Raw genomic sequence first — 25549 nt, forward strand, 5'->3', positions numbered from 1 at the left:
TACGGACAACATCCTAGCTGGCATCCCTAATGCTAACTTGTTTCTGCCTGGGTTAGGGTTCTCCCAGAGAACAGCAATCTTGATATCTTGATAGATTATATTAGACCCGAGGGAGAGAAGGGCCACAGCCATCTGCCAATAGAAACAAATTCTGTGAAAGGGGCACTTGCTTACTTGAGAATCAGGCTGTCCTCCGGGATACAGATGTCAGCCATGCAAAACATATGGTAACCAACCATCCACCATCAAACACCCAGAGTGCCTGCAAGGCCAGGCGAGGGGTGACACTGTCCTGAGAGCTCCAATGGGGAAGAAAAAATGGAATCCTAGGACCCAAGGCAATCTGTCTCAGCAACTCTGCAGACCAGCATGGTATCCACACCTGCCCATTGTCAGAGAGACAGGAATCCAAGCCCAGACTGTTGGGGGAACCGCCTCACATCCGTGTGGCCTTTTTTAGACCCTTCACCCATCACGGCAAGGAAAGCCTCCTCAAGTACTGTAATGTGTCCAAAAATCAGATTATTTTCCAGATCTTCACAAGCACTAAGCTTGCTGCTCCTGGTGGAAGGCGTCAGTGAGCTGACTCCTCAAGCCAGGCCAGTTGGCTGCCACGCCTGTGATGTGCACAGACGCAGGTGTAGCCTCCCACACTCTGGGTGCATTTGGGGATGCCAGCTCCATGTCTGGCCCACCCAAGCTGTTTCTCTGTGCTTGGAAAGGGGCTTCCCCCTACACCAGCCACCTGACCCTCCACACTATAGAAGCCAGAAGGAAGCAAACAGTGGTCCCTCCCCTGACCTGCCAAGTCTCCACAGCAGGACCAGTGGAAGGTCAGGCCCACCCTGCCCTTGGCCTAAGAGCTGAGCGGAGGAGCTGCCCCACCCCACACTCCTGCCTGCTCAAGAGCTGCCTAATCCTTAAAGAGAAAACAAGTATACTACTTTGTGTGTGCTTTCTGAACAAATACCTGCTTGCACGCATGGTGCTTCACACATATATAAGATGGTTCTGAGACTTTAAAGGGGTGGGATGGCCCAATGGACAGGGTGTTTGACATGAACGAGTGAGCATTCAAGGATGGTTTCCCAGAAAAGCCTGGCCAGCATGGAGGGCTGCAGAGAATGCTCAAGGAAGACACCTGAAGTCAAACTGACCTCTACACACATGCCCCAGATATGTGAACATGCATATACACATACTATACACACATGCCAAAAAAAAAAGGCAGAGAGGGCATCAAAGTTAACATCTCAGAGCCCCTCCCACATGCCCGAAACGGCTAATCCCCTGCCTCAAACTCAGTTCATGATCTTCATCTCATTCACACGAACCGGAAGTACGGAGCAGTTAAGGTGCAGAGGTGGATTCAGGCAAAGTAGATCTGTTACTGAGGAGCTGTTAGCATCACTCTAGAAGGAGCTCCTCAGGGCAGAATGCTTGAGAGAAGAGCTAGAGACATGAGGTGACATTTTTTTTTAATGAATCGCGTGTGTGTCGGGGACAAAAATAAGATCCTCAGTTTGCCTTCTCACTGAGGCTTTCTTGAGGCAGGGTCTCCTGTAGCCGAGGCTGACCTCAAACTCTGTGTAGCCGGTGATAACCCTGAACTTCTGATCCTCCTACCTCCACTTCCTAAGTGCTGGGATTAGGGGTGTGCCACCAAGCTTATTTTAAAAAGCATGGGGTGTCAGGGATTGAACACAGGGCCTTGTGCATGCTTAGGCAGGCACCCTACAACTGACCTACACCCCGAGCTCATTGATGGTATTTTTAATCGTTCCTATTGGCTATAACAAGTTGACGAGCTCCGGGAGCTGATCTAGGATCACCCAGACATCGGGACTTTGGGGCAATAGCCACGGCAGCTGCCTCATCACAAGCTCTCGCACTGGGTTAAATAATCAAATACTATTTAAGAAGCAACTTGAAAACTGAGTTTCATGTAGAATGTTGCATATCTCCCTGGCACTACCGCGTGATAAAAATGACAAGCGAAACAAACATGTCTTAAAGTCACAGTGGCTAAGCACTACTGAAAGTCACCGGCCACCCTCCCACCAGGCATCTGTTGGAAATATACTCTCAAGTTTGGATGATCCTGGTACGCCATATTGTTTCTCTGAAGTTTCAGACTTGGCTAGTCTGTTTGGGTCAATACGAACATGACGATCGTTTTGACTGGACAGCAACACATAAGCAAACAGCATTCTTTATTATAATATAAATGTAGACCGTCTCATCTAGCTCACACCGGAAGAAATCAACGCAAGGTTTCTAGTGTCCATCTCAGCCCACTGAGAAAACGCTAACTCGACGTTTGAGGTATTATCCGTTTGTGCGACCTGGGAATCTTCATAAGTACCAACATAAAGTATTTACCTTTTGGTTAGTGAGAATAAAAGGCACCATTGTGAAAGGCACATCTTGATAGAAAAAAATATCATAATTAACCTTTCCAAATACCAAAGGTAACCTCTTAGGATTGCCCTTAGAAAACACGGTACTGGGAGACATTTTCCAAGTTTTCAAAGCCTGTACAAAGCTTATTCACATTCTCATGAAAACCAACATATTCACAAATGGCAACCATGTACTTCCTCCACCTCATTGGGTGCAGTCCGCGGCCAGGATGGGCTCCTTCCTTGACAAGGCAACGCGCACGATCACACGTGTTCCTTGAAGAACCATTTCTGTTTGTCTGAGTTGGTACAGTCCCGCAAGAGTGGGGCAAAGCCTTGGCCAAGCTCCTTCTGTGCGGCTTTGACGCATTTCCCGGTCTGCTTGTGAACTAAAGTGCCGTCCTACAAATGACAACAGACGGGGCATGTTCAAGATGACTTAGTGACTCCTCAGAAAAGCTTCGGCTCCTGCAAGGCAGGTTTTGAAGATCCCAGGGAGCGATTTTGAGCCTTTCAGAAATGTGTCAGCCACGCAAAACAGCGCCACCTGCTGGCTACTCAAGAGGATGGGTCAGCGCTTCTGGCTTGCTTAGTGAAATCACAACCAAAATCCTTTATTTACCTCCCCTGTGCCTCTTCATTACCTAACTCGGTCCCTGACGGCTTCCTTCTCCTGAGCATTTTAACAGAGTCAGGAGTCCCATCCATATTCCTCACTTGGCTGCAGCCAGATGGGTGACCTGGTCGCCTGTTCCTAGCCTGCGTGAGAGGCAGTGGGTTCTCTACTGCTCCCAGCTTCACAAGGTGTAGCCATCTTTAATGGTCCTGTTTCTCTCTCCACACCCTTGCCTAGGGCATGGGGAGTCTCTCTTTGCTGTATATCTTGTCCCTCCCTCTCATTGTATAAGCTGTACCCCTGTAAGGAATTTAACAAAGGCCCTAACAGAACACATAACCTCCCAGTTCTGGGGGACAGGACCAGTCAACAGCTAAGATGCTGCTAACCCCAACCCTTCCAGGATCCCACCCAACTTCCCGAGGAAGCTAAAAGTAAGCAACTCCCTAAAGCATCTCTCTGGCCAGCCTTCTACAGAAATTTATTTCTTAAGTGATCACAGAACTTTAAGGTAAAATTATTTGTGTGTGTGTGTGTGTGTGTGTGTGCACACGCGTGTATGTGTGTGCATGTAGGTGTGTGTGTGTACTCATAGGCATATGTGCATGCAGAGACCAGAGGAAGACATGGTGTCACCCCATCTTCTTTGCTTGAGACAGGGTCCCTCCTGAATCTCAACTTCACCAATTTACTTGGTCAGCTTGTTCTGGGGATCCCCTATCTCTGAATCCCAAGTGCCGCCTTCCACGTAGCTGTCACACCCCTTTGTCCTTTATGCAGGTACTGGAGTTCTGAACTCCTGTCCTCTCAGTCATATGACAAGTGTTTTATCTACTGAGCCATCTCTCCAGCCCTATAGTGAAATTCCTAATGCTTACTATGGATGACAAATGAAAAGAGACGAGGATAACAGACTGGGGTGTGAGGATCGGTCTTTCTAATTTATTTTATTTTCATTTAAAACAGGGTTCTGCTGGTCTGGAACTCAAAATCCTCCTGCCTCAGATTCCTGAGTGCTGGGATTAGAGGAGTCGCTACCACACACAGCTCTTATTTTCTTCTGTCAAACAGGCAACACTGCAGGCCTCAGCTCTCCCGGGGAGCCTGCAAACTCCACTGTTTACTATTTCGACTTTGAGTGAGATTTCAAAACAACCCATTTTGAGCAATGCAGAGCAATCTCTGTCTATCCCTGCAGCCAGTCAGGAATAGATACTGAAAGAGAACTCATTTTTGTTCGGACTTATTTCCTCCAGTACTTTGTCTTATCACAAGCCTGCTGCAAATGGGCTAAGGGCCTGTGCCTTCTAGGTGTGCAATGACATCAAACTCTCAGTCAACAGTATCTGGAAAGCCAGCTCCTTCCCAGAGTGTCTGCTTGGTTACCTCCACAAGTCTCTGTAGAGCCTCAGCTTCCACAGGAAGCCCTGGGAAGCCACCGAGTCCTTCTAGAGAAGGACAGGGCTGCTATTAACAAGCCCATTTCAGAGCGAGGGCGAAGAGGCTCAGAGAAGCAGGGTGATTCATGCTTGAGTCTAAGCTTATGTCCCGGCACTTACACCATTATGGCACTTGTATTAACAACGCCACCTCACTCCCATACATCTGTGACTGCTCTGCTTTCTATTACAACCCACTGTAGCTCATGTGATTGAAAGAGAAGAAAGCCCCACTGTCACCAGAGTGAGGCTTCCAGTGTCTGAGACCCACTGGGACCAGGCTAGAGAGGACGCCTGGCTTCCACGCTGTCTTACAGACCTGGGGGGATGGCAGAGGGTTGCACACTCACTGACCTCGTGTAGGATGAACTCCTGATTCTCCGGGACAGTGTCCTTGCAGAGATGCATGACAAGGGTATCCTTCCCTTCCTCCACAGCCATGCAGGCCTCGGGCTGGCGGGTGTTGTAGCGTATTTCTTTCTGGGATGTGTACTCGAAAAACTAACAACAGGGTGACAACATGTGTCAGTTTACCTTGCGATGTGGAAGAAGACGCCCTGAGCAAGACCATCTAGGGCAGCACTTCTCAACCTGCATATCAGATAGTCACATCACAATTCACAAAGTGAGCACAATTACGGTTATGAAGTAGCAACGAAATAATTGTACGGTTGGAGTTCCAACACGAGGAACTGTACTGAAGGATCACAACACTAGGAAGGTTGAGAACCACTGACTTAGGGGGAATAAGTAGGGTGGATTGGACCACCACCACCCCACCCCACCACCGCCAAGGCCGTGTTAGGGCTCCAGGTGTCTTGGGGTGCTGAGCTGGCCTCTAACACAGTGCTTGGTCCGTGAAGTAGAGCATTCCTCTCTTGCACAGCCCATTTACTAGACAGTGAAGGTAGGCTGTTAGTGGGAAAGAAAATGGACCTGTCTTACGGGCTGTCTGCAACCTCGAGCAGCCAGTTCTCCTTGGACTCACTCTCTTTCTCTTCCATTTAAATGGCTGTTAAAAAGGCCTGGAAGATTTGGGGGATGGGGTACAGCTCAGTGGTAGAACATTTGATTAGTGTGGGCCAGATTCTTGGCTTAACATCCCACACCACCCCATAAAAGATGTCTCTCATGTACTCTGGTGTGCCTGGCAACTCTCTACCTGGGAAATATCCCGGTCCCTGGTCCCACTGCATAGTGGGAATAAGGGTTCTTTCTCTCTCACAAGGGCCCAAGAAGCTATACTTCTTAATACTTTTGACAAGGCACCTTCCCCTGCCTCTAAGACAGGTGGTTCCAAGGCACATGGTACAATGCTTCTCCATCCATTGATTAAGAGCTCCTCAAACAGGAGGCCGGGATTGGGAGTGAGATGGACCTGAACTCCAAGGGTCCTAGATGCTCCATTAGCTTGGAGGAGCAGGATACTAAGAAGTATTGAAGAGCCCAAATAATCTAAGGCTGGGTGTGGGGCTGGAGTGATGGAAGTTTGGAAGTTCAGGCTAGGAGGAGGCTTACGGTCAAATGGTCAGTAGGAGTGAGAGAAAAATGCTGTGTCTCCGTCTCTCCATCTCCAGGTGTCTGGAGCTCCCCAGAGCAGGGAAGCTCTCGGGTCCCAAACCAACCCATCCTCTGCATCCTGCTGGTGAGCCACCTGGCACATGAACCTCCTTTCCTAGGCTTCTCCCGCTCTAGGCCTCAGAAACCCTAAAACTGAGCCTCTCTGCCCAGCCTGACCCACAGCACTTCAACCAGAAGGATCTACCCGGGCCCCACCTGAGGCAGTCTTCCCAACACTGCTTTGATACACCATGCATCAAAACGTATTTTATTTAAGAATTAACTCTGGAGCTGGCTTGCCACCAAGTCTGATGACCCGAGTTCAAACCCCAGAACCCACAAAGTAAAAGGAGAGAACCAACTCTCACAAGCTGTCCTCCGACCTTCACACTTGTTTCATGGCTTATGCATGCTCACGTACATACATGCACACGCACACGCACACACGTGATCTTTTAAAAAAATGAAAGGATCTGATTTTCTCCTTTCTGATCCAAGTTGGTGACAGAGTTACTTCCAATGACGGAAACAGAGAGGCAGACAACCAGTTAACTAGACAATAATAAAAGCATCCAATCAAAGACCGAGAGGCCGCATGGAGGGACACCTTCCAAAGACATCTGACAAGATATACATAACTAAGCTGAAGCAACATGAAAGCAGCGCTGTGACTACCGATAGCACACAATCCAAAGCTTTCACGCCAACACAGGAGGGAAGAAAACCTACGTTCATCTCAGCTGTCCTTCTGAGGCTTGTCCCCTACCCCTCTCTACTTTCTGTATTATAACCCTTTGATGGATTCCTAAAGTGATGCACCGCTGGCAGGTGGTGCAGAGGAAGAGGGGACTTCACTAGAGGAAGCAAGGCTTGGGGGATGTCCTTGGGACCACATCTTGCCCTTCACTATCCTCCCTTTCTTTCTCCCGACCCCATGACGTGAACTGCTCCCCCTACCTCACTTTCCTGTTACCACAACGTTCTGACCAGACACCAGGGCCAAGCCACCATGAGCTGAACCCTCTGAAACCCTGAGCCTGAATAAGACCTCACACCCTTGGGTTCTTTCTGTAATGCTGACTCCGCAGTGACAGACACCAGCGAGTCCCACACGCTGGACTAGTGCTCTGCTTCTGAGGAAAGACAAACAAACCAAACCCAAATATTTAATTTCCTAAAGAACACACAGAGGGCTGGTGAGATGGGTCGGCTGGAAAAGGATCTGAAGGCCTGAGCTCTCTCCCTGGGACCCACATGGTAGAAGCAGAGAGCAGAATCCAGCCAGCATTTCCTTCTGACACACACACACACATACACACACACACTGTAGGCACGTGGAGGACACACACACATACACAAGTAAATAAGTAAATAAATATAATTAAAAAGTTTTTTTTTTTTTTATAAAGAAGAGTGGCAAAGCTTGCCCCTTGCCCATTGAGGCCCACACCTACCTGGTTCTGCCCCATCCCATGGCAGAGGTACAGAAGGACCTGGTGGCCATCGACTTGGTTTTCATTGGGAGGGTTATAGTCAAGGCAGTACCCTTTGAGTCCCTTGTTCTGGAGCTAAACAAGACACAAAGGTGACACCTGGTCTGGATTTCTACACACCAAGTGACTTTAGTGGAGAGACCCCAGCAACCACCCCAGGGAAATGGGCCCTTCCCCATTGTCCAGCTCTTTCTGGTCATTATGCGCTCTTGTGTAGACAACAGCTGGGAACTTGGCCCCAGTTTAAGATGACAAACCCCTGGCCTGAAAGCCCACATCTCTATTTCTTGGCCATAGCCTTATCGCTGCCCTGGCCCGAATGTCTCTGGGTCATGACCTCACTTCCCTGGTAAAGAGAGGTGGAGGAGAGAGCTGCAGCTTACAACAACAGAAACACTCCGCAGACAGCTCACAGACAGCACCACGAGTGGACACACTCCACAGACAACCGAGCCTGGTTTTCTGTTTTGCTTGTTTTGTTTTCTCAGCATTGTAAAAGCAGTCATTGATGAGAAAATGTGGAGGTGTGACTTGGGCTAACGGAGATTTCTGAAGCAAGACGTGATAGTTCGACCCAGTGTGGAGAGTCCCACTAGAACCTGCAGCCACCCCAAGAGCATCCTCAGAAACTGGAGGAGTGGGCATTACGATGGCAGCGTGAACAGCAGCGAGGCTTAGTGGCTTGATGGCGGGCCACGGTAACGGTCTAATTCCTAAGACAGGGCCACATTTACAAAGATGCACACCCAAGTGCACAGGCGTGAAAGACAAGACACCTGGGGTCTGGCCCAGTAGACGGAAACACCAAGGGCGGGACAAGGCAGGGTGGTGGTGGTGGGGAAGCAGGAGGAACAGAGTCTTGGATATTCAAGAATCGCAGGGACAAGACTCATCATTTCTGGGTTTTAGTACATTTGAACATTTTCATATCCAAAACAGAACACTAAAGCCTGGTTTTGCAGTTATCCAAAATGAAACCGCAGCTCTTCAGACCAGCAACAGCCAAGAAGCCCACATGAGATAGTCTACCTCCCAGCAAAAGCAAGACTCTTGTCTTAGCTGGTCTTGTTCCATAAACGTTTCTTGGAGGTTTTCAGAAGTACTGAAAGGGAGACTTGTGCCTCCACGATTGCTTCTGTGGTTCCTAAGGGTTGGGAATGACTACCGAGTCAGGGCCATTAAGACTAAAAGTAATCTGAAAATACTAACAAAAACTAAAACCTTCCCCACCCCCACCCCTGAATAGTAATTATTAACTGGAGAGATGCTCAGTGGGCACCAGCACTTCCGCACAGGTCTAATGACCTGAATTTGGTCCCCGGACCCCACAAAATGACAGAAGACAAACCACTCCTGAGAGCTCTTCCTTGATCTCCACATGCACCACGACACCCCACTTATTAAACAACAAAGGGGAGCCCATCCTTGCCAGTTCCCAGTCCTGGCATTCGATGCTCAAGGGGAAAGGAAAAGACAGTGCACCATCACACCAGAGGGCTGGGATCGGGGAGGTCTGTGGTCCCCACATATGGGGATTTTCTCCCCCAGGATCATTCTTCAGTCCCAAGATGCGGCAACAGCCAACTCGCCACGGCCCATCGCTTACCATCCCGAAGAAGCCAGGCCTGTCCTCTGGCACATGAAGTTCTGGGTACACCGTCTCCAGGAACCACCGGAAGTCTTTACACTGGAGCTTGGCCCGAAGCTTCTTCCTCTCCGTCACGTCCCCAAAGGGTTCCTGAGAAAACAGAATGGTTGATTTCCTACAGGCCCCGCAGCCGTCCTGCCTGATGTCACTAAGCTGAGTGCTGGGCACAGAATGTTCAAGCAGGCATAGTGCTTGGCTTGTGAGGAGAAAACTGAACACACACATTGTCCTCTGAACTCCATATGCGTACCACGGCATGTTCACACACGCTTGCAGAGAAACAAATTACATGGAGTTTGCTTTGAATAGAAAGACCCAGGGGACACAAATATGAAGGAACCCAGATACTTATTGTCCTTTTGGGGAGGATCACGTGTCAGCCTTAGAGAGCACATTAGAGCAGGTTCAGACACATCACAGGCAACAAGCAGAAGAGACTGTCACACTGTCAGAGCTTGCAAGCCAAATGCAGAGTCTGCATCCCAGACCATGCGCCATTGTGGACTCTGTGACCACGGTCCATCCTCATGCCCAACCAGAAGAATGTCATGACTTAGGCTGTGCCCTTCTTATCATTGATATCTGAGTATTCACTCTCAGACACAGACATGGGTCCTAGGTATTATCACAAGAGATCTGCACACCCACTACAGTGAAGTACACATATGTGCTGAACACTTAGTAGTGGGAGATCAATGCTGGGGCAAGCAAGCTTCTGGAAGACTTCACAGGCAACCCCTCTGTAAATAAAGCCTGCCATCATGAGGCACAGCAACTGCTCACCCAGGAACAACGGTGAGGACTGAGATATGAATGTCCTTGCTCTAATGTGTCTTTTGATGAGGGTCAAGTGACACCAAGGAAGGGCAGCAAGTGTCTGGGTGTCAACTTCCAATTTCCACTCCCCCGTTCTTTTTAAAGCAATGTTGGATTTATTCTGTGTGAGCGTGTGTACAAATGCCATGGTGTGCATACGAAGACCAGAGGACAGTGTGTGACAGCCAGTTCTTTCCTTCCACCATGTGGATCCCGGGGATTGAACTCAGGTCTTCTGACTTGGTGGCAAGCCCCATTTTATCCACTGAGCCATCTCACTGGTCCCAGAAGTCCTTTCTTTAATGAGACACTGTGCCCTAGCTTTGACCAAAGCCCATCTTCAAACACAGCCCACCAGGCACTGAGCCCCATGGTGCATTCAACATTCCTCTCACATCTTGTGTGGAGCAGAGTGCACTTTGAGAACAGTGACCTCGAGTTGCAGGATGGTTGGCAGTGAGGAGCTGGTGTTTTAGTCTGTTGCACTAGACAAGACAGAGGAAGCTGAGGCAAATGACCGTGGAGTCCCTGAGGCACAGGACCATGCAGGAGATTGGACTGTAGGCTCCTGAGTTCAGTAGAGCTGAGAGAGAGGCACCCTGAAGCATGCAGGCCCCAGGTTTCTCAGTCTCCCCCTCCCTTCTTCCTCCACCTCTCCCACCCCCTGGGATTCAGATTCTTCATCTATCAAATGAGGACTTGGTAGCTACCCTGCAGGGCTGCTGGAAGGCCTCAGGAGAAATTTCCATCAAGGGCCAGGACAGATGTCTTGGAGAAGACTTCTTTGTGTCACTAGGTGGCCCTCTGGAGTGCAAAGCTGGCATCAGACTTAGAGTTTGCTGGCATAGAGGCAGGGGCCCAAAGCCTTGTGGGGAGCAAAGGGTAGATCCACAGGTCCCTAAGGAAGCATATCCCCGAGCTGTGTGTCTAAGAGGGAGATGCTGGCTCACTCTCACGGAGCCTCCCATCAGTATGTGGGCTCAGCTCAGTGTGGCTAGAGTCCGTGGGGGCAGCAATGTAGCTATGGAAGAATAAGCATGTGGACCCAACCACACCGGTTACAAAGAGGGAAGCCAAGACACCTGCACCACGGCCAACAGATGACACGGCACAGCCCAGACTGGCCATGCCAGCACAGTCAAGCCTGGCTATTCTCTGGTTCTGTACTTGAAAATTCACCTGCAGGCCAAGGTTGGTTTGCAACCCTGTGCTTTCAGTCAGAGACATTCATAAACAATACTTCAAATCATCCAACACATATGCTTCCAGAAAGGTATAACAAGGCCATGCTCCACCTTCCTGTTCTGCACTCACACTGTACATGTGTGCCTTTTCCACAATCTATTGGGGCCTTGTTTTTCACCATGTGTTGCTGACTTTACCAGTCATCAACACTGACCCCACAATCAGTGTGTCTTGCATTCCTAGATCTAAAGAAGTGATGTGGGGCCAACAATATGGTTCAGCTATTAAGGGCACTTGCCACCAAGCCTGACACCATGAGTTCAATTCCTGGAACCCACATGGTAGCAGGAGAGAAGCAACTCCCCAGAGCTGTCCTCTGATCGCAACACATGTCCCGTGGCATGCATGCATGCACCTAAGCATAAACACACACACACACATGAACACAATGCACATGGGGACACATGTGCATACACGCATGCACATATCAATAAATAAAGGTAAAAGAAGGCTGTGATGTGTCTCACAGGGAAAATGCTTGTTAGGTAAGAGCTGTTCAGACACCAGTTACAGTGCCCTTGGCCATGAGGTCAGTGCTGATGAACCAATGATATATAATAAATTAAGCGCCCTGAAACAGAAATACACATAACAACAGTCCCAACCGGCTGGCAAAGCTGTTGTGTCTGAGTCTCACGGGAACCTAACTGTGCTAGAAGCAATGGCATGGAATCACTGATTCAGGATTTGCATGGCTCTGTAGACAGTGAGAATCAACTGGGTATTAGCATGAATGAAGACTAGGTTTTCCCACGCTGCATCAGAACAGCCCAGCTGCCCCTGTTCTTAGAACCAGATCAACTTTGCTGGAGAAGCCCAACTACGGGCCTTGGTTCCCAGGAGGCTAATGGTGCCCACGTGGGGAGAGACTCACCAGGCGGGCCCGGGGATTGCGGTGATAGTAGAGTTCTTTAAACTCATCCATCCACACTTCCGCAGCTCGGACACTGTTGGCCAGGGCCTTGCTGCGCGAATAGGGAGCTTGCTTGGGGAACACGTGGCCCACATGTGAGCAGGGGTGTGTTTCCAGAGTGCCACCACACTGCCAGATCTGCAACAGAGGTGGAGAGGGAAGGCCACACGGTGAGCGAGGAACGGCTGCGGGTCCACAGGGAGGGCAGCCAGGAGGCGGCAGCTACCAAGGTGCTCAGCCTTCACAGGGACAGAGGCGGCTTGCCAGCCTGCACTTGACGACAAGGGAAAGAGCAAGAAAGCATGCCCGGGACAGACAAGCCACAGGAGCTAAGAACCCCAAAGCCCAGGCAATAAAGTTCATGCACTTGACCGGGAAGGGCTGAGAGACCTCGCCGGCGACACACTTCCTCGGTGGGTCAAACATGTCTTCATTACCTGGCGTCACAGGAGAGAAGAAAGCAGCAAGGAAGAAGAGAGGTTGGAAAGGTAGAGAGGAAGCTTCTAGAAGAGGCAGGGTATCCTGACACCTAGGGAAGAGGCAGAAAATCTGTTAGAATTACACCCAAAACTCAGCAGAGGGTCATTTGGGGCCTCGTTTTCCCAGAGACAATTTGAACCAACATCTGGTGTTTATAATATAGGGTGTGTGTGTTAGGGGAGGGAGGAGGCCAAATTCTTCTCAGCCATTTTCAAGGGGGCAGAACAACACAAAACAAAACAAAGCTCCTAAAAATCGGAGCTTTGATTCTTAGATGTGTAAGATGCTGTTGCTGAGGGAATCGCTGAGGTACTAGGGTTCTGTGGAAGACTCCAGGGCGACAGCAAGGCCTGCCGCAGACAGCCGTGCCTGGACCTAAATCGATCACATCTGACTTTCTACAGGAACCTGTGACCCTGCCGTTCTTAGACGGTTCTCTGCAGTTATCATGTGTGCCACACACGGAGGCTGCCTCCTACATAGCTGGCCAGACAGCAGCTCCAGGTGGGCGCAGGACTCTGGCACTGGGTATCTCAGTTCAAGCTCTGCCACCGACTCCGGGTGACCACATACAAGTCACAGCCCCACTCCCAGTATCGGTCTCCCCCTCTGCAGAGTGAGAAACTAAGAGACTTGTGATGTCCTTTCCGATTCGTCTTACGGAAAGGTAAAAGTACACTTCCAAAGTAGTTAAACAAAAGCCAAGCATGTCAATGAGACATGCTTACAGAATAATGGGGCACACCAGCACTGCGGAGGGAGGCCAAGGAGAGAGAGAGAAAGAGAGAGAGAGAGAGAGAGAGAGAGAGAGAGAGAGAGAGAGAGAGAGAGAGAGAGAATCTTAGTGAGAAAATCCCTCCATAGAGTGCCCTGTAGGCAAGTCTTTATGGAAGATGTGGGAGGGCTCAGCTCTTAAAGAGATGGTGCATAGAAAAACCCATTGAGGAAATCAGGAGGAGCAAGCCGCACCTCTCCACGGTCCCTGCATCAGCCCCTGCCTCCAGAGAGAGAGAGAGAGAGAGAGAGAGAGAGAGAGAGAGAGAGAGAGAGAGAGAGAGAGAGAGGTGGGAGAATATGGAACACGGGATGAGGCTAAACAAAAAACAGGACTACTTACCCTGAAGGAGAATTCGAGGTTTTCTCCTCCCCAGACTTCCATGCCTGTATCATAAGACCCCAGATACTCAAAATATCTCTTACTCACAGCAAACAGCCCCCCAGCCATTGTTGGAGACCTAGAAAAGAAGTGGTACCCATATTTCAGTGGAAGAGGCACGAAGCCCTCATGAATGGCTATACTACCTCCCCAGCCGAGGCCTATGCCCCGGGAAGCTGGGCCCTCTCATGCATTCATCCACCTGAACTCACGCTTTGTGCCCCGTGCCAGGCTGAGCCTGGAGGCACAGGCACACCCCGTGGTCCCTGCCTTGAAGTTCACAGATAGTTCAAGTCCCCTGCGTGTGATACACTTCAGTGAAGGTCACCCAGAGCTCTGCAAGGCAGGGGCAAGGGCAGGGAGGGTAGAACAGGAAGGGAATGTGACCCTACCCTTTGACACGAACAATAATGGCGGGGAGGGGGGAGGAGGACGGGGACCCTGTGCTTTTAAAATATGAGAAGACAGAGGGAGAAAATGAAAATTACAGCTTATGCATATGTCCTCAATTAAAATTTTCAATCAATCAGCTGAAACATATTGATATAGCAAAGATACTTAGTAAGAAAAACACTCTGGAGAAACCATAGGTAGGGACCCGAAGTCGACAGCCAGCCATCCCTCCTTAGGATGCGCTCTGAGGTGAGTGGCCGGAAAGGCAGACCTGATGACGTCGATTGGAGACCGCATCAACTCCCGCTCTCGCTGGGGAACCACGTGCCACGTGAACACCAGTCGCCAGTCAAAGCCTCCAATCTGGGGCTCCCCTGAGTTGCCCAAGTACTCAAAGGTGTTCCAGTCAATCACGTCAATCACGGGGCACACCACTGCCGACTCCTTCTCGTGGATCCTGCAAATACCCAACACACCCGCCATCTGTCTCAGCTCCAAGAACGAACCGTCGGACTCTTCCAGCAGAAAAGACCCAGTCCATGGCGAGAAGACTAGCCTCCCTTACTCAGGGGTCTGGGCCATGCTGGGGGCCACCACAGGGTATGCTGAGAAGGCAGAGAGGAACTGGAATAGGAACAAGCCCCAAGTTTCCATCTTCTCTCATCCTGTCCATGGACATTCTTGGCTAAACTCAAATCCCTTTCAGAGGGTCAAGGTGTGACTTTTAAAATAAAGCATGTGTTCAACTTCTTGGGCGTGCAAGAGGTTCCATTACAAATGAAACACCTTAACATCAAGAAATATTTATCTCTGGCAAGCAAGATGGCTCCCCAGTGTTGATAAAGGAGCCTGCTGCCAAGCCTGATGACCCGAGATCAATCCCTGGAATCCACATGGTGGAAGGCTCTCACTCTCTCTCTCTCTCATTCTCTCTCTCTCCAATGTAATTGATTTTTCAATAAAGCAATTGTTTTAAGAACAGAAGACGCACCAAGCATGGTAGTGCATGCCTTTAATCCCGGCACTCTGGGGACAGAGGTGGATCTCTGAAAGTTCGAGGCTAGCCTGGTCCACATAGTGAACTCCAGAACAGCCAGGGAAACATAGAGGGGCCATGTCCTTCCAATCTAAGAATCACGCCATGAAGAACAAAGAAACAGAGGAGCAGCACGGAGTCATCCGTGTCCTAGACTAACAGAAGAAAGTCAGAGAGTCCTCAGGTGCCACACTGAGGGGAGACTAGCAAGACCAGGTCAGACATAGAATCAAACCCAGGAGTGGCGAGCCTGCAGGCGCGGGATCTGCTCACACCACCTCTTCAAACAAACTGAGGGATTGTTCTGGGGTGCAGCACAGACCTGCTTGGCTGCTGGCCACTGGCAAGGCCCAAGTCCCACAGGAACCCATGACTTGCCATCCAGCTGGCAGGAACCACACAAAGGGGAACCTGGGGAGTATCACACTGATACTTGGGCGCAGGACTCTGTCTTGGTAGTAGAGGATGTACTAATGGAGAAGTTTCCAGAATTAACAGCCGAACCCTCAGTTTGCACAACACGGATTACTCAACATCCTTAGCCTGCAGAGTGCCAAGAGTAATAGCTACCGTGAAAGCCCAGACAGCTCTATTTCCAGAGGTCCCCGGAGGGAGGGCCCATGATAGAGTTGAGACTGCCTAGGCACAGTCTACAGGCCTATGGGTCTCACTCCAGTGTATGCCAAAGTCCTGGGGAACTCTGAGAACATCCAGAAGCCCGGAAAAACCCTAAGGGTCAGGTGCAGATGTCCCCCAGGGATTCCCAGCGGTCCTGCAGGGTGGACTACTCCTTAGGGATGGTGGCCTTGCTCCAGGGAGGGGCTGCCCCGATAGTCTAGGATCTATCAGCTCAGGAGGGAGGGTGGCATCCTCAGATTTCACACTGACTCAAGGGTGGCCATCTATGCGCACAGCAGGAAAGGGAATGGGGGGGCGGGGGTACTGGCCAGATTCTAGATGGCACTATATCCCAGGTCTAGGGAAACCCCAAGCCTGTCACTGGTGACACTCCTCAGAGGCAAGGGAAAGAAGGAGTTACTGTCACACCCGCAGGAGATGAGGAGACAGACAAGAGGAAGCAGCAGAGTCAGGGCTCTTGGTCTCACCCAGGAACAGGGGGAGGGATCCCCAGGTCTGCCAGACAGACACTGGCAACCAATAGTCAGAGGCCACGTAGCCAGTTTCCCAGTAGCAGGGTTGTCTGGCCTTTGACCTTCTGTCTGCCTGCAGAGGGGAACCCAGAGAGAGCTCCCGCTCTGGGCACACTCCTGGCTTGCTAACCAGCTCCTGCCTTCTATAGTAGACAGTTGGGAAGACATGGAGAGACCAGAGACTGGGAGAGGGAGCTACAGAGAACCACAATCAGACCCACAGTGTAGACAGTGAGGTAAGAGGCTTGGGGTGACAGGGGAATGGCCTCAAAGACGTGTGTGTGTGTGTGTGTGTGTGCGCGCGCGCGTGCATGTACACACACACATGCGCGTATTACTAAAAAGTATACTTTACAACTAAACTAACATAAAGATGAAAATAATACAGGCTGGGTTCATTATACTCATGCATACCTGCATTTTTAGTTCTGATTTTTAAAGAGATTAACATTTTTTAAAAATTGTGAGTTCTAGGCATATGCCTTTTATACCTAAGGCTCTTGGTTCAATGTCCATCACTATATACACGCAAGCACACACACACACACACATGCACACACACACACATGCACACACCCTCTTTTAGGGTCTCTGAGTTTCAAGGACCCCAAACCTTATACTTAATGGATACTGAGTTTCTCCAATACCCATGGCTAGGTGAGCCATGCCTGAAATAAATACATCCAAATGCATATCCCCGTGAGGTTCTAGTCCACAACAACTGTGTAAGCCCGGGTTGATGATACGCCCTAGAAGAAGCTGGCTGTGACTGGAGCTCCCCACAAGCTGCCGTATCCAGGCGTATCCACATGCCATTTACCACTGTGCCACCACAAAGGTCCTGCTGAAGGGTATCTGACACAGGCCTGACATCCCTCCAGCCAAGATGATTCCGTCCCTGCTCCCACCCAAGCACCCCAATCCCCCATGGGTGGCCCACGCACCTCTGCAGCAAAGGCTCCAGCCACCCCTCGTGGCATTCACAGTGACAGTCTAGGAAGGTCAGCACCTCCCCCTTGGCCACAGAGGCTCCCAGCAGCCGGGCTCGCACTAGGCCCTCTCTCTTGCCGGCACGGATCAGGCGCACCTTGGGCAGCTGTGACAGCTCATTGGCCAAGCGCTCCTTCAGGTGCTCTATGGACAGAAACAGGACAGCAGTCAATGGTCTACATCCTTGGCAGGGCACTCATCCCAGCCCCCACCATCTAGCATTTCATTTCCCTGATTCCTTTAAAGGACACATACAGAGTCTCCTTTCCTTTGTCAGCCAGGAGGTGCAGAATCAAGAGCAGGCTGGAAGAGAGCTGTCTGAAGTAACATGCTTCGTATGACAGAGGGTTACAGTACCTGAATATGACTCGGTAAAACTGATGCTAAGAGTGTTTCATAGAGCCAGGCAGTGGTGGCACATACCTTTAACCACAGCACTTGGGAGGCAGAGACAGGTGGATCTCTGTGAGTTTGAGGCCAGCTTGGTCTGCAGAGCAAGTGTTCCAGGACAGGTTCCAAAGCAAAGAGAAACCCAGCCTTTAAAACAAACAAAGAGTATTTTATAGGGAACTGGAGAGAGGGTCCAGTGATTAAAAATACTTGCTGCCCAGAGGACCCAAGTTGGGTTCCCAGTGCCCACATCAGGCTATCCATAACTGCCTGGAACTCCAATTCTAAAGGATCCAAAACCCTCTTCTGGCTTCCAAGGGCACTGCACACACTTGATGCACACACATACACTCAGGCACAGAAACAGATGAGCACACACACAAATATTTATTTATTTATTTATTTATTTATTTATTTATTTATTTATTTATTTGGGTTTTTCGAGACAGGGTTTCTCTGTGGTTTTAGAGCCTGTCCTGGAACTAGCTCTTGTAGACCAGGCTGGTCTCGAACTCACAGAGATCCACTTGCCTCTGCCTCCCAAGTGCTGGGATTAAACGCGTGCGCCACCACCGCCTGGCACACACATATTTATTGACTGAATTTTAATGTTATATGCATGGGAATTTTGCCTACACGTATGTTCATGCACCATCATGTCTGATACCTGAAGAGGCCAGAAGAGGACATCAGATCCCCTGGAACTGTAGTTGTAGACTATTGTGAGCCATTATGTAGGTGCTGGGAACAAACCCAGGTCCTCTGATAAAAGAGCAAGTGATTGCTCATAACCACTGAGCCCTAAGTAACCCTTTATTTAAAGTCCTTCATAAGCTGACTCTTGCACTTTTAAGAGCGAACTGAATATTGGATATATTCAATCTACCCATTAAATACGATTCCTTGCCTCTGTGGGCACACTGCGATCAAGGCTTCATCGCCGGGATGGCGCTATTGGGAGGTAGTGGGAGCTTCTGGAGGAGGGGCCTATGGGAGGTCCTGGGGTCGCTGTAACAGTGCACTGCTGGGGGCACAGGGCTCCTGTCTCTCCCTCTGCTCCTGGCTCCAGGTGCAATCACCAACTCTCACACAACTTCCCACCACTGCCATCCGCAGTGACACGGCGAAGCTGAGACCTGAGCTGATATGCACCAAGCCCTCGGACTCCAAAAGTTATTAGCCAAAGGAACCTTTTCTTCCTCCTAAGTGCCCTGCATCTGGTGTTTTGTTACAGAGACAGAAAGCTAACACACGATTTTTATTAAGACAGTAATTCTGTCTAGTAGACATTTCCTTTATATAGAAGCGGCCCTCCACAGGGTAGCAGTAGCAACAGCTTGCCAGGGCACATCCCGGACTGCAGAAGAGGTTACCTATGGAGATGACAAGCCAACAAACTAGCCTCCGGGTCTCCTAATTCCAGGACAAGGAGTCACACCCCCAGAAGGTCAGATGGAGGGAGGTGGGGACACACCTGGGCCAAAGAAAGGGAAGAAAGAGCACTTTCCTCACCGCAGTGAAGGTTTGGGCCCAAGGGTCTCACCTCTCAGAAAAGGTTCTAGGTAGTTTCACCATTAACGCAAACATTTCTCTAAACAGCCTTGCCACTTAGAAACATTTCTTGGTCGATTTTCTTTTTAAGCTCTAAATGACTGCCTGTGAGTTGGTGGCAGAGATGAGGAAAGTGACTTTGCAAGCCACGCCAGGTAACCACAGTGTGGTGTGTGCATGTAGCGACACAGGTGTGGCCTGCCTACGCTCAGGTGGGTCTGCCAGAGCTGGCTTGGGGTCTGCCAGCGCTGTCTTCCTGGGCTAAGGAGACAGCACCCTCACCTCCCCACCAATCATTCAGAAAAGCAAAGAGGAAGCAAGCAGAGCTGCCAAAGGCATCCCAGGTCCCATGGCTCCTCCCCTGCTCTCTAAGTAGCTACAATGGGATGAGGAGGGAGGCTCGGCCCACCCTCCCGACTGTGAAGGAGGGCACACTGTCCAGTACATCTGCCTGCTCAGGGGCTAGCTAATCCCACACAGATAATGAAAGCAATCTGATATTTGCTTTTTGGTCCATATGCTGGTTAACTGGCATTGGTGTGGCAGACAAGAGCTAAGTTTACAATTCTTTTTTTTTTTTTTTTGGTTTTTCGAGACAGGGTTTCTCTGTGGTTTATGGAGCCTGTCCTGGAACTAGCTCTTGTAGACCAGGCTGGACTTGAACTCACAGAGATTCGCCTGCCTCTGCCTCCCGAGTTTACAATTCTGGCAAGATTTCATACAAACAGAAGTTAGCATTTAACAAGGCTTAAGACCTGGCCAGACACGAACACAACACACCCTGGCCTCATCTCATTTGATCCTCACAGTGATCCGACAATGGAAGAATTATGACTACTCCATTTGTAGAGGCTGAACTGGTTGGGGCCAGAAATCAAAGCTGTAGAATCCCTGGGGGTAGGGGTGGAGTCCAAATGTACTCAGTGTGGCATGGGAGCAGGGTGTACATGAGCGCATTTCGTTTTCACTGTAACTCCCAGACAGAGGTGTGGGCAATCCCATCCACGGGACAGAGGTGTGGGTGATCCCATTCACAGGACAGAGGTGTGGGTGATCCCATTCACAGGACAGAGGTGTGGGTAATCTCATCCACGGGACAGAGGTGTGGACAGTCCCATTCACAGGACAGAGGTGTGGGCAATCCCATTCACAGGACAGAGGTGTGGGTAATCCCATTCACAGGACAGAGGTGTGGACAATCCCATCCACAGGACAGAGGTGTGGGTAACTCATCCACGGGACAGAGGTGTGGACAATCCCATCCACGGGACAGAGGTGTGGGCAATCCCATTCACAGGACAGAGGTGTGGGTAATCCCATTCACAGGACAGAGGTGTGGGTAATCCCATTCACAGGACAGAGGTGTGGGTAATCCCATTCACAGGACAGAGGTGTGGGTAATCCCATTCACAGGACAGAGGTGTGGACAATCCCATCCACAGGACAGAGGTGTGGGTAATCCCATTCACGGGACAGAGGTGTGGGTAATCCCATTGAAGGGACAGAGGTGTGGGTAATCTCATCCACGGGACAGAGGTGTGGACAATCCCATCCACAGGACAGAGGTGTGGGTAATCCCATTCATAGGACAGAGGTGTGGATATACCCATTCACAGGTAAGAAACTGAGGCTCAGAGAACATGAGTGACTTGCCTAAGTGTGACCAGATCATGGTGGAGCTTGCCTCAGACTCTGGGACCTTGATCTTGGACACTGGGCCTGGCCTCCACCGGGCATCAAACTCCAGCCTAACTAGCAAGGATGTTGTTGCTTGCTCCCTAGTCTCCTCCCTGCCTGGAGACTGTAGCTGAGCTCACCGTCACCAGGATAAAGACTGTATGGAATTCCTAATTCCCCAGCGCCTGGGTCGTGGTTTTGCCACCATGTTCTGCCTGATGAAGCGAGTTAGGGAACTTCCAGGTAAAGGGTGTATTCCTTGCCCCCTTTTAACTTTTCTGGCAGACTAAAATGAGCAAGAGGGGAGGAGTCAGCCTGCTCCAGGCAGACTGGAGCTACAGAATCCCTGTAAGAAGGAGATAAGTCCAGACATCATCTTGACCTATCACACCAAACTTCTGGCAGTCCTTACTTTAACCAGACACCCCAGATCCACTGGCTAAAAACACTCCATGGATATACTAGCCCCAGCTAAGGCAACACTGTCCTGCGTTTGGGCAGGAGACGCTCCTTCCCTTCCTCACTTCCATCCTGCTCTAGTCCTGCCCTTGGCCATCCCTCACATAATACACTGAACCCTTAGACTGACTAGACCTACTTGTCCCTCTCAAACTCTCTGGGTAGCTCCTACCAGGCTCTTGAAATCCTAACACCTTATGGGGATCTCCAAGGCCCTCTTGACTCAGCCAAGCTCCCATACAGTCTCCTCTCCCAACTGGCCAATAGCTGACCCTAAAGTAGATCCCAAATTATTGCTGGGCACAGTCTGACCCCTCACTCCCCACCCCATCACCCTGGCCCCTCCACAGGGCTTACCTCTGTCGCTGTAGTCATCTACCAGAATGACCTCCTCCAGCAGCATGTCAGGGGAGGTCTCAAGAACACTGTACACCGTCCGAAGGAGAGTTGACCAGGCTTCATTATAAAAGGCTATGATAACAGAAGTCTTGGGCAAGTTCTCATAATCGTATTTCTCCTCTTTGCATCTGTAAACAGAATGTAACTTTGACAAGCTGAACAAGCCAGACGCCGTTAGTACTGGGGTTGGAGAGAGGATGGGGACACGGGTCACAGTCTTTAGGCTTCTCCTGGGAAATAATCTACTAGGGGCTCTCTCACAAAGAGCCCCAGAAGACACTTACAAAAGTTATAACCCTAACAATGTCCGCTTGTGGGATATTGGTTTTAAACTGTAAAGCAATGTGCGGATTGGAGCAACACACAAAGTAGACAGAATCCAAGGGCAGGAGACTGTTACTCACTCAGCCCTCTTCCTCACTAATTGTCCTGTCCCCATTCTAGTCCAGGATTTGCTCAGACTGCTCCCTTCTCTTGACTGTTCCTCCTCCTTCCTCCCTTCTCTACTTGGCCTGGCCCTGGATCTCCTCTAGGAAGGAAAATGTCTGTCCTGGAGAGCGGGGTGGCCACACGGTGCTCCTCTATCACCCGACCGCTTCAATTTCAGCAAGTGCCACTCACAGTATCCTGGCACCCAAGGACTGTGCCCACCTTCCCGAGCATCCACAAATCACTTCGCCTCCAAAGGGTGGGAAGCTGAACACACAAACTAGACGTGTGGCTAGAATGTTAGGTGGCAGCCTCTGGGGGCGGAACGGAAGCTGTCCAGTCCCAGGGTGGGGTCGTGATTAATGCTCATGGGAGTCAATGACCTCCCTGTTTGTTCGGGAGTTTGCTGTCACCTTACACTGACAGCTTCCTGGTCAATACAGCATTCTATCCTCCAAGGGACAAAACAGTCTCAGTGCCATGGGACTGGAAATTATCAGCCGGAAGTGTCTGATGGCAAGATGGAAGGAGGCCAGAAGCACCACAGTTTGGACACTGAGGTCTGGCCACTAGCTACACAGCGAGAAGCTAAGCATTGAAAGGCAGCCAGGCTATCGGTTTCTGGCAGCCAAGGAAGGCCTCAAAAGACAGGTGAGTGGCAGACTGGAGAGACACAGAGCCTCACATCAAGAGTAGCACAATGCATACCTACTGACTGTCTAGCCCTGCTCCTGTGGTCCCCTCAGTCAGTCACCAAGCATTTCCTAACTGTCTGCCATGTGCCAAATAGGTTCGGGCTGTGTGCGATCCATGGAGCTTACATTCAGGGGGCAGTAATCAGGCAAGCAAATCAATAGTCACAAAAATGACCCATGCTATAGATAAAGTCAAGGAGGATAGCAAAAGAACAACTATAGAGGGGTGGGAAGGAAGTAACCACAGAACTAGGGAGGTAGAGGGCCTCTGCGGAGGTGACATTCAAGATGACGCTCAAGGCTGGGGATGTAGGTCAGAGTATGTGTCTAGCATGCACAGATCCCTGGTTTGACCTGAATACCACATGATACATGCCTATCATCTCGGGATGTAAAGATAGGAGAATCAGAAGATCAAGGTCATCTTCATCTTTATAGTAAATTTAACAACCGCCTGGGTTACATGAGACCCTAGCTCAAAACAAACAAAAACAACAACAAAAAACAAAAACTAGACACCTAGACCCTGTGAAACAAAGTGGGGGTACTTTGCACGTGGCCCTTAACTTATCTCTGGCATTGTTTCCATGTTATTTTACTTTGAAAATTTTCAACCGTGACTGGCAGAGAGACTCATAAGCTTCCAGTGACTTCACGGCAACAACAGTTGTCCACACAAAGCCAATCTCGATCCATGTTTATCTCCCTCTCACAATGTCCCCATCTCAGAATGTTTTAAAGAAAATCCTGCCTATCACAGTAGCCATACTATTTTAAAATGTATCTCTAAAAAATAAGGATTTATTTCTTAATATATAACAAGCATATATTTGTTTTGGTCAAACCTTAAAAACGGAATGACTCCTTGGGGCTATCCTAGCTCCAGTCTGTAGCAGTTCATCAAAGATAAACACACTGGAGACAGAGTGTCATGAACCAGAAAGGCAAATGCTGCCAACTGAATTTTACAGAACATATTCATTTTAGAGATGTCAATATGGGGCTGGAGGGGTGGGAGGACTTGGGCCACTTGTAGATAAAATGCAGTATTTGATCATTACTTTCGAAACCACTTCTAGGCTGAAGAGAGAGTTCCGTGGTTAGAGGCGATTATTGCTCTTGCAGAGAACTCAAGTTCGAGTCCCCACATCACAATGGATTGCTCACAACTCCCTATAAGTCCAGCTCAAGGGGGATCTAATACCTCTGGTATACATATGTGTACACATATGTACACATACACACAACTAAAAATAAAAACATGTATCCCGTGCCAGCTTCTCTGCTCTTGTTTGAAAGATGAAGCTCAGAGAGATCGAACGGCAAGCTCAGCTCTCAGCAAAGGGCTCTGAGTACACTGGGCTATGATGTTTGTGTCCCAGATTATCTTCTTGGGAGACCCTGGCTCATTCCTTGCATCCAATAGGAAGCTTAGGAGACCACTTAAATGAAGAATCTAAACGAGGATCCTTGGATAACTTATCCCTATATGGCACTCCTTCCTACCAGACTCTGAGCAAGTTCCCCTTCTCCTTCCCAGGTTCTTCTAGCAGATTCCAAGCCCCTTGTATAAACACTACGACTGCTTCTGCAGTGAGAGATGAGGTGCCATGGCCACGGCCGGCTCTACTATCACTGAGATGGCTTCTCCAGAGCCACAGGTGGCCTACTGAGAGGCTGTTTGGGGGAGGGGCTGCTCTTCTCAGCCACCTCCACATTCCCATCCCTACTGCATCTAGAGTACCTGCTCAGGTAGGTACTCCAGGAAAAATCAGCTTGGCTCACAGCGTGGACACTCCACCAGCACTGAGCCAGGCAGGAACTACATCCTGATGCTGAATGTCTTCCACCCTATTTTTTGAGATGGCCTCTCAATGAACCTGCAGCTTGTGGAATCAACTAGACTGGCCAGCTAGCAAGGTCTCTGCTTCTACTTGCCTCTGCCCTGCCCAGCCCCAGCAAGAATTACAGGCTGTTATAGGATCCCCAGGCAGATGCAAACCAACACCCACCCCTTCCTTCTTGGGCACTAACAACAGACCATCGTTTGATTTCATCCAAGTCGAACTTAGTGAACAAGGTTTAGGGGTTTACTTACAGAACATAGGGGAGGGATGACATAAGGAGCATAGGTGACTCCATAGAGTCACACCACCAAAACATCTCACCCCTGCACAGATGATGACTTCCCCATAGCCGCACAGATAAAGTCTCCCCTTCAGGCGACCTTCCCTACACCATGACTCCAGCACCTCTGGAGACCATGAGGCCACGTGCTATTAGCCTGGAAGGTGTAGTGGTATATTATTTGTGTTTTAATAAACAAAGCTTACCTAAAGATCAGAGGGTAAAGCAGCCATACTAGTCAGCCACACAGGTCAAGGAATGGTGGCACACACCTTTAATCCCAGGGCTCTGGGAGCAGCTGGATCTCTCTTAGTTCAAGGCCTCCTGGACTACACAAGATTGAATCTGTCTAAAAGAGAAACAGAGCTCACACAAAGGTGATCCCAACACTTGGGATCACACTCCTTTAGTCCCAGTACTAGGGAGGTGGAGAAAGGATGTCTGGGTAGTGAGAGGAATATAAAGGGGAAGAGACAGGAGCTCA

The 25549-nt window shown here is 49.8% G+C and overlaps 1 protein-coding gene across 2 annotated transcripts in view; it reads right to left on the bottom strand.

Annotated features, from left to right (window-relative positions):
* Positions 1-2238: 2238 nt before the first annotated feature.
* The window catches only part of Galnt12 (polypeptide N-acetylgalactosaminyltransferase 12), a 28580-nt gene continuing 5269 nt past the window's right edge, over positions 2239-25549 (bottom strand). Inside the window, exons 2-10 of one of the 2 annotated variants that reach the window (XM_057790653.1) lie at positions 21773-21942; positions 17293-17482; positions 14433-14618; positions 13730-13847; positions 12094-12270; positions 9117-9248; positions 7472-7585; positions 4812-4958; positions 2239-2804 (exon numbers count right to left, since the gene is read on the bottom strand). In XM_057790653.1, coding sequence (XP_057646636.1) covers positions 2667-2804; positions 4812-4958; positions 7472-7585; positions 9117-9248; positions 12094-12270; positions 13730-13847; positions 14433-14618; positions 17293-17482; positions 21773-21942 — 1372 coding nt within the window. In that variant the 3' untranslated portion in view covers positions 2239-2666. The remainder of the gene's footprint in view (positions 2805-4811; positions 4959-7471; positions 7586-9116; positions 9249-12093; positions 12271-13729; positions 13848-14432; positions 14619-17292; positions 17483-21772; positions 21943-25549) is intronic. The other variant, XM_057790654.1, reaches the window with a different exon arrangement.

The sequence above is a fragment of the Chionomys nivalis genome, chromosome 16 (genome assembly GCF_950005125.1).
Source record: "Chionomys nivalis chromosome 16, mChiNiv1.1, whole genome shotgun sequence".
In the NCBI taxonomy this organism is placed as follows: domain Eukaryota; kingdom Metazoa; phylum Chordata; class Mammalia; order Rodentia; family Cricetidae; genus Chionomys; species Chionomys nivalis.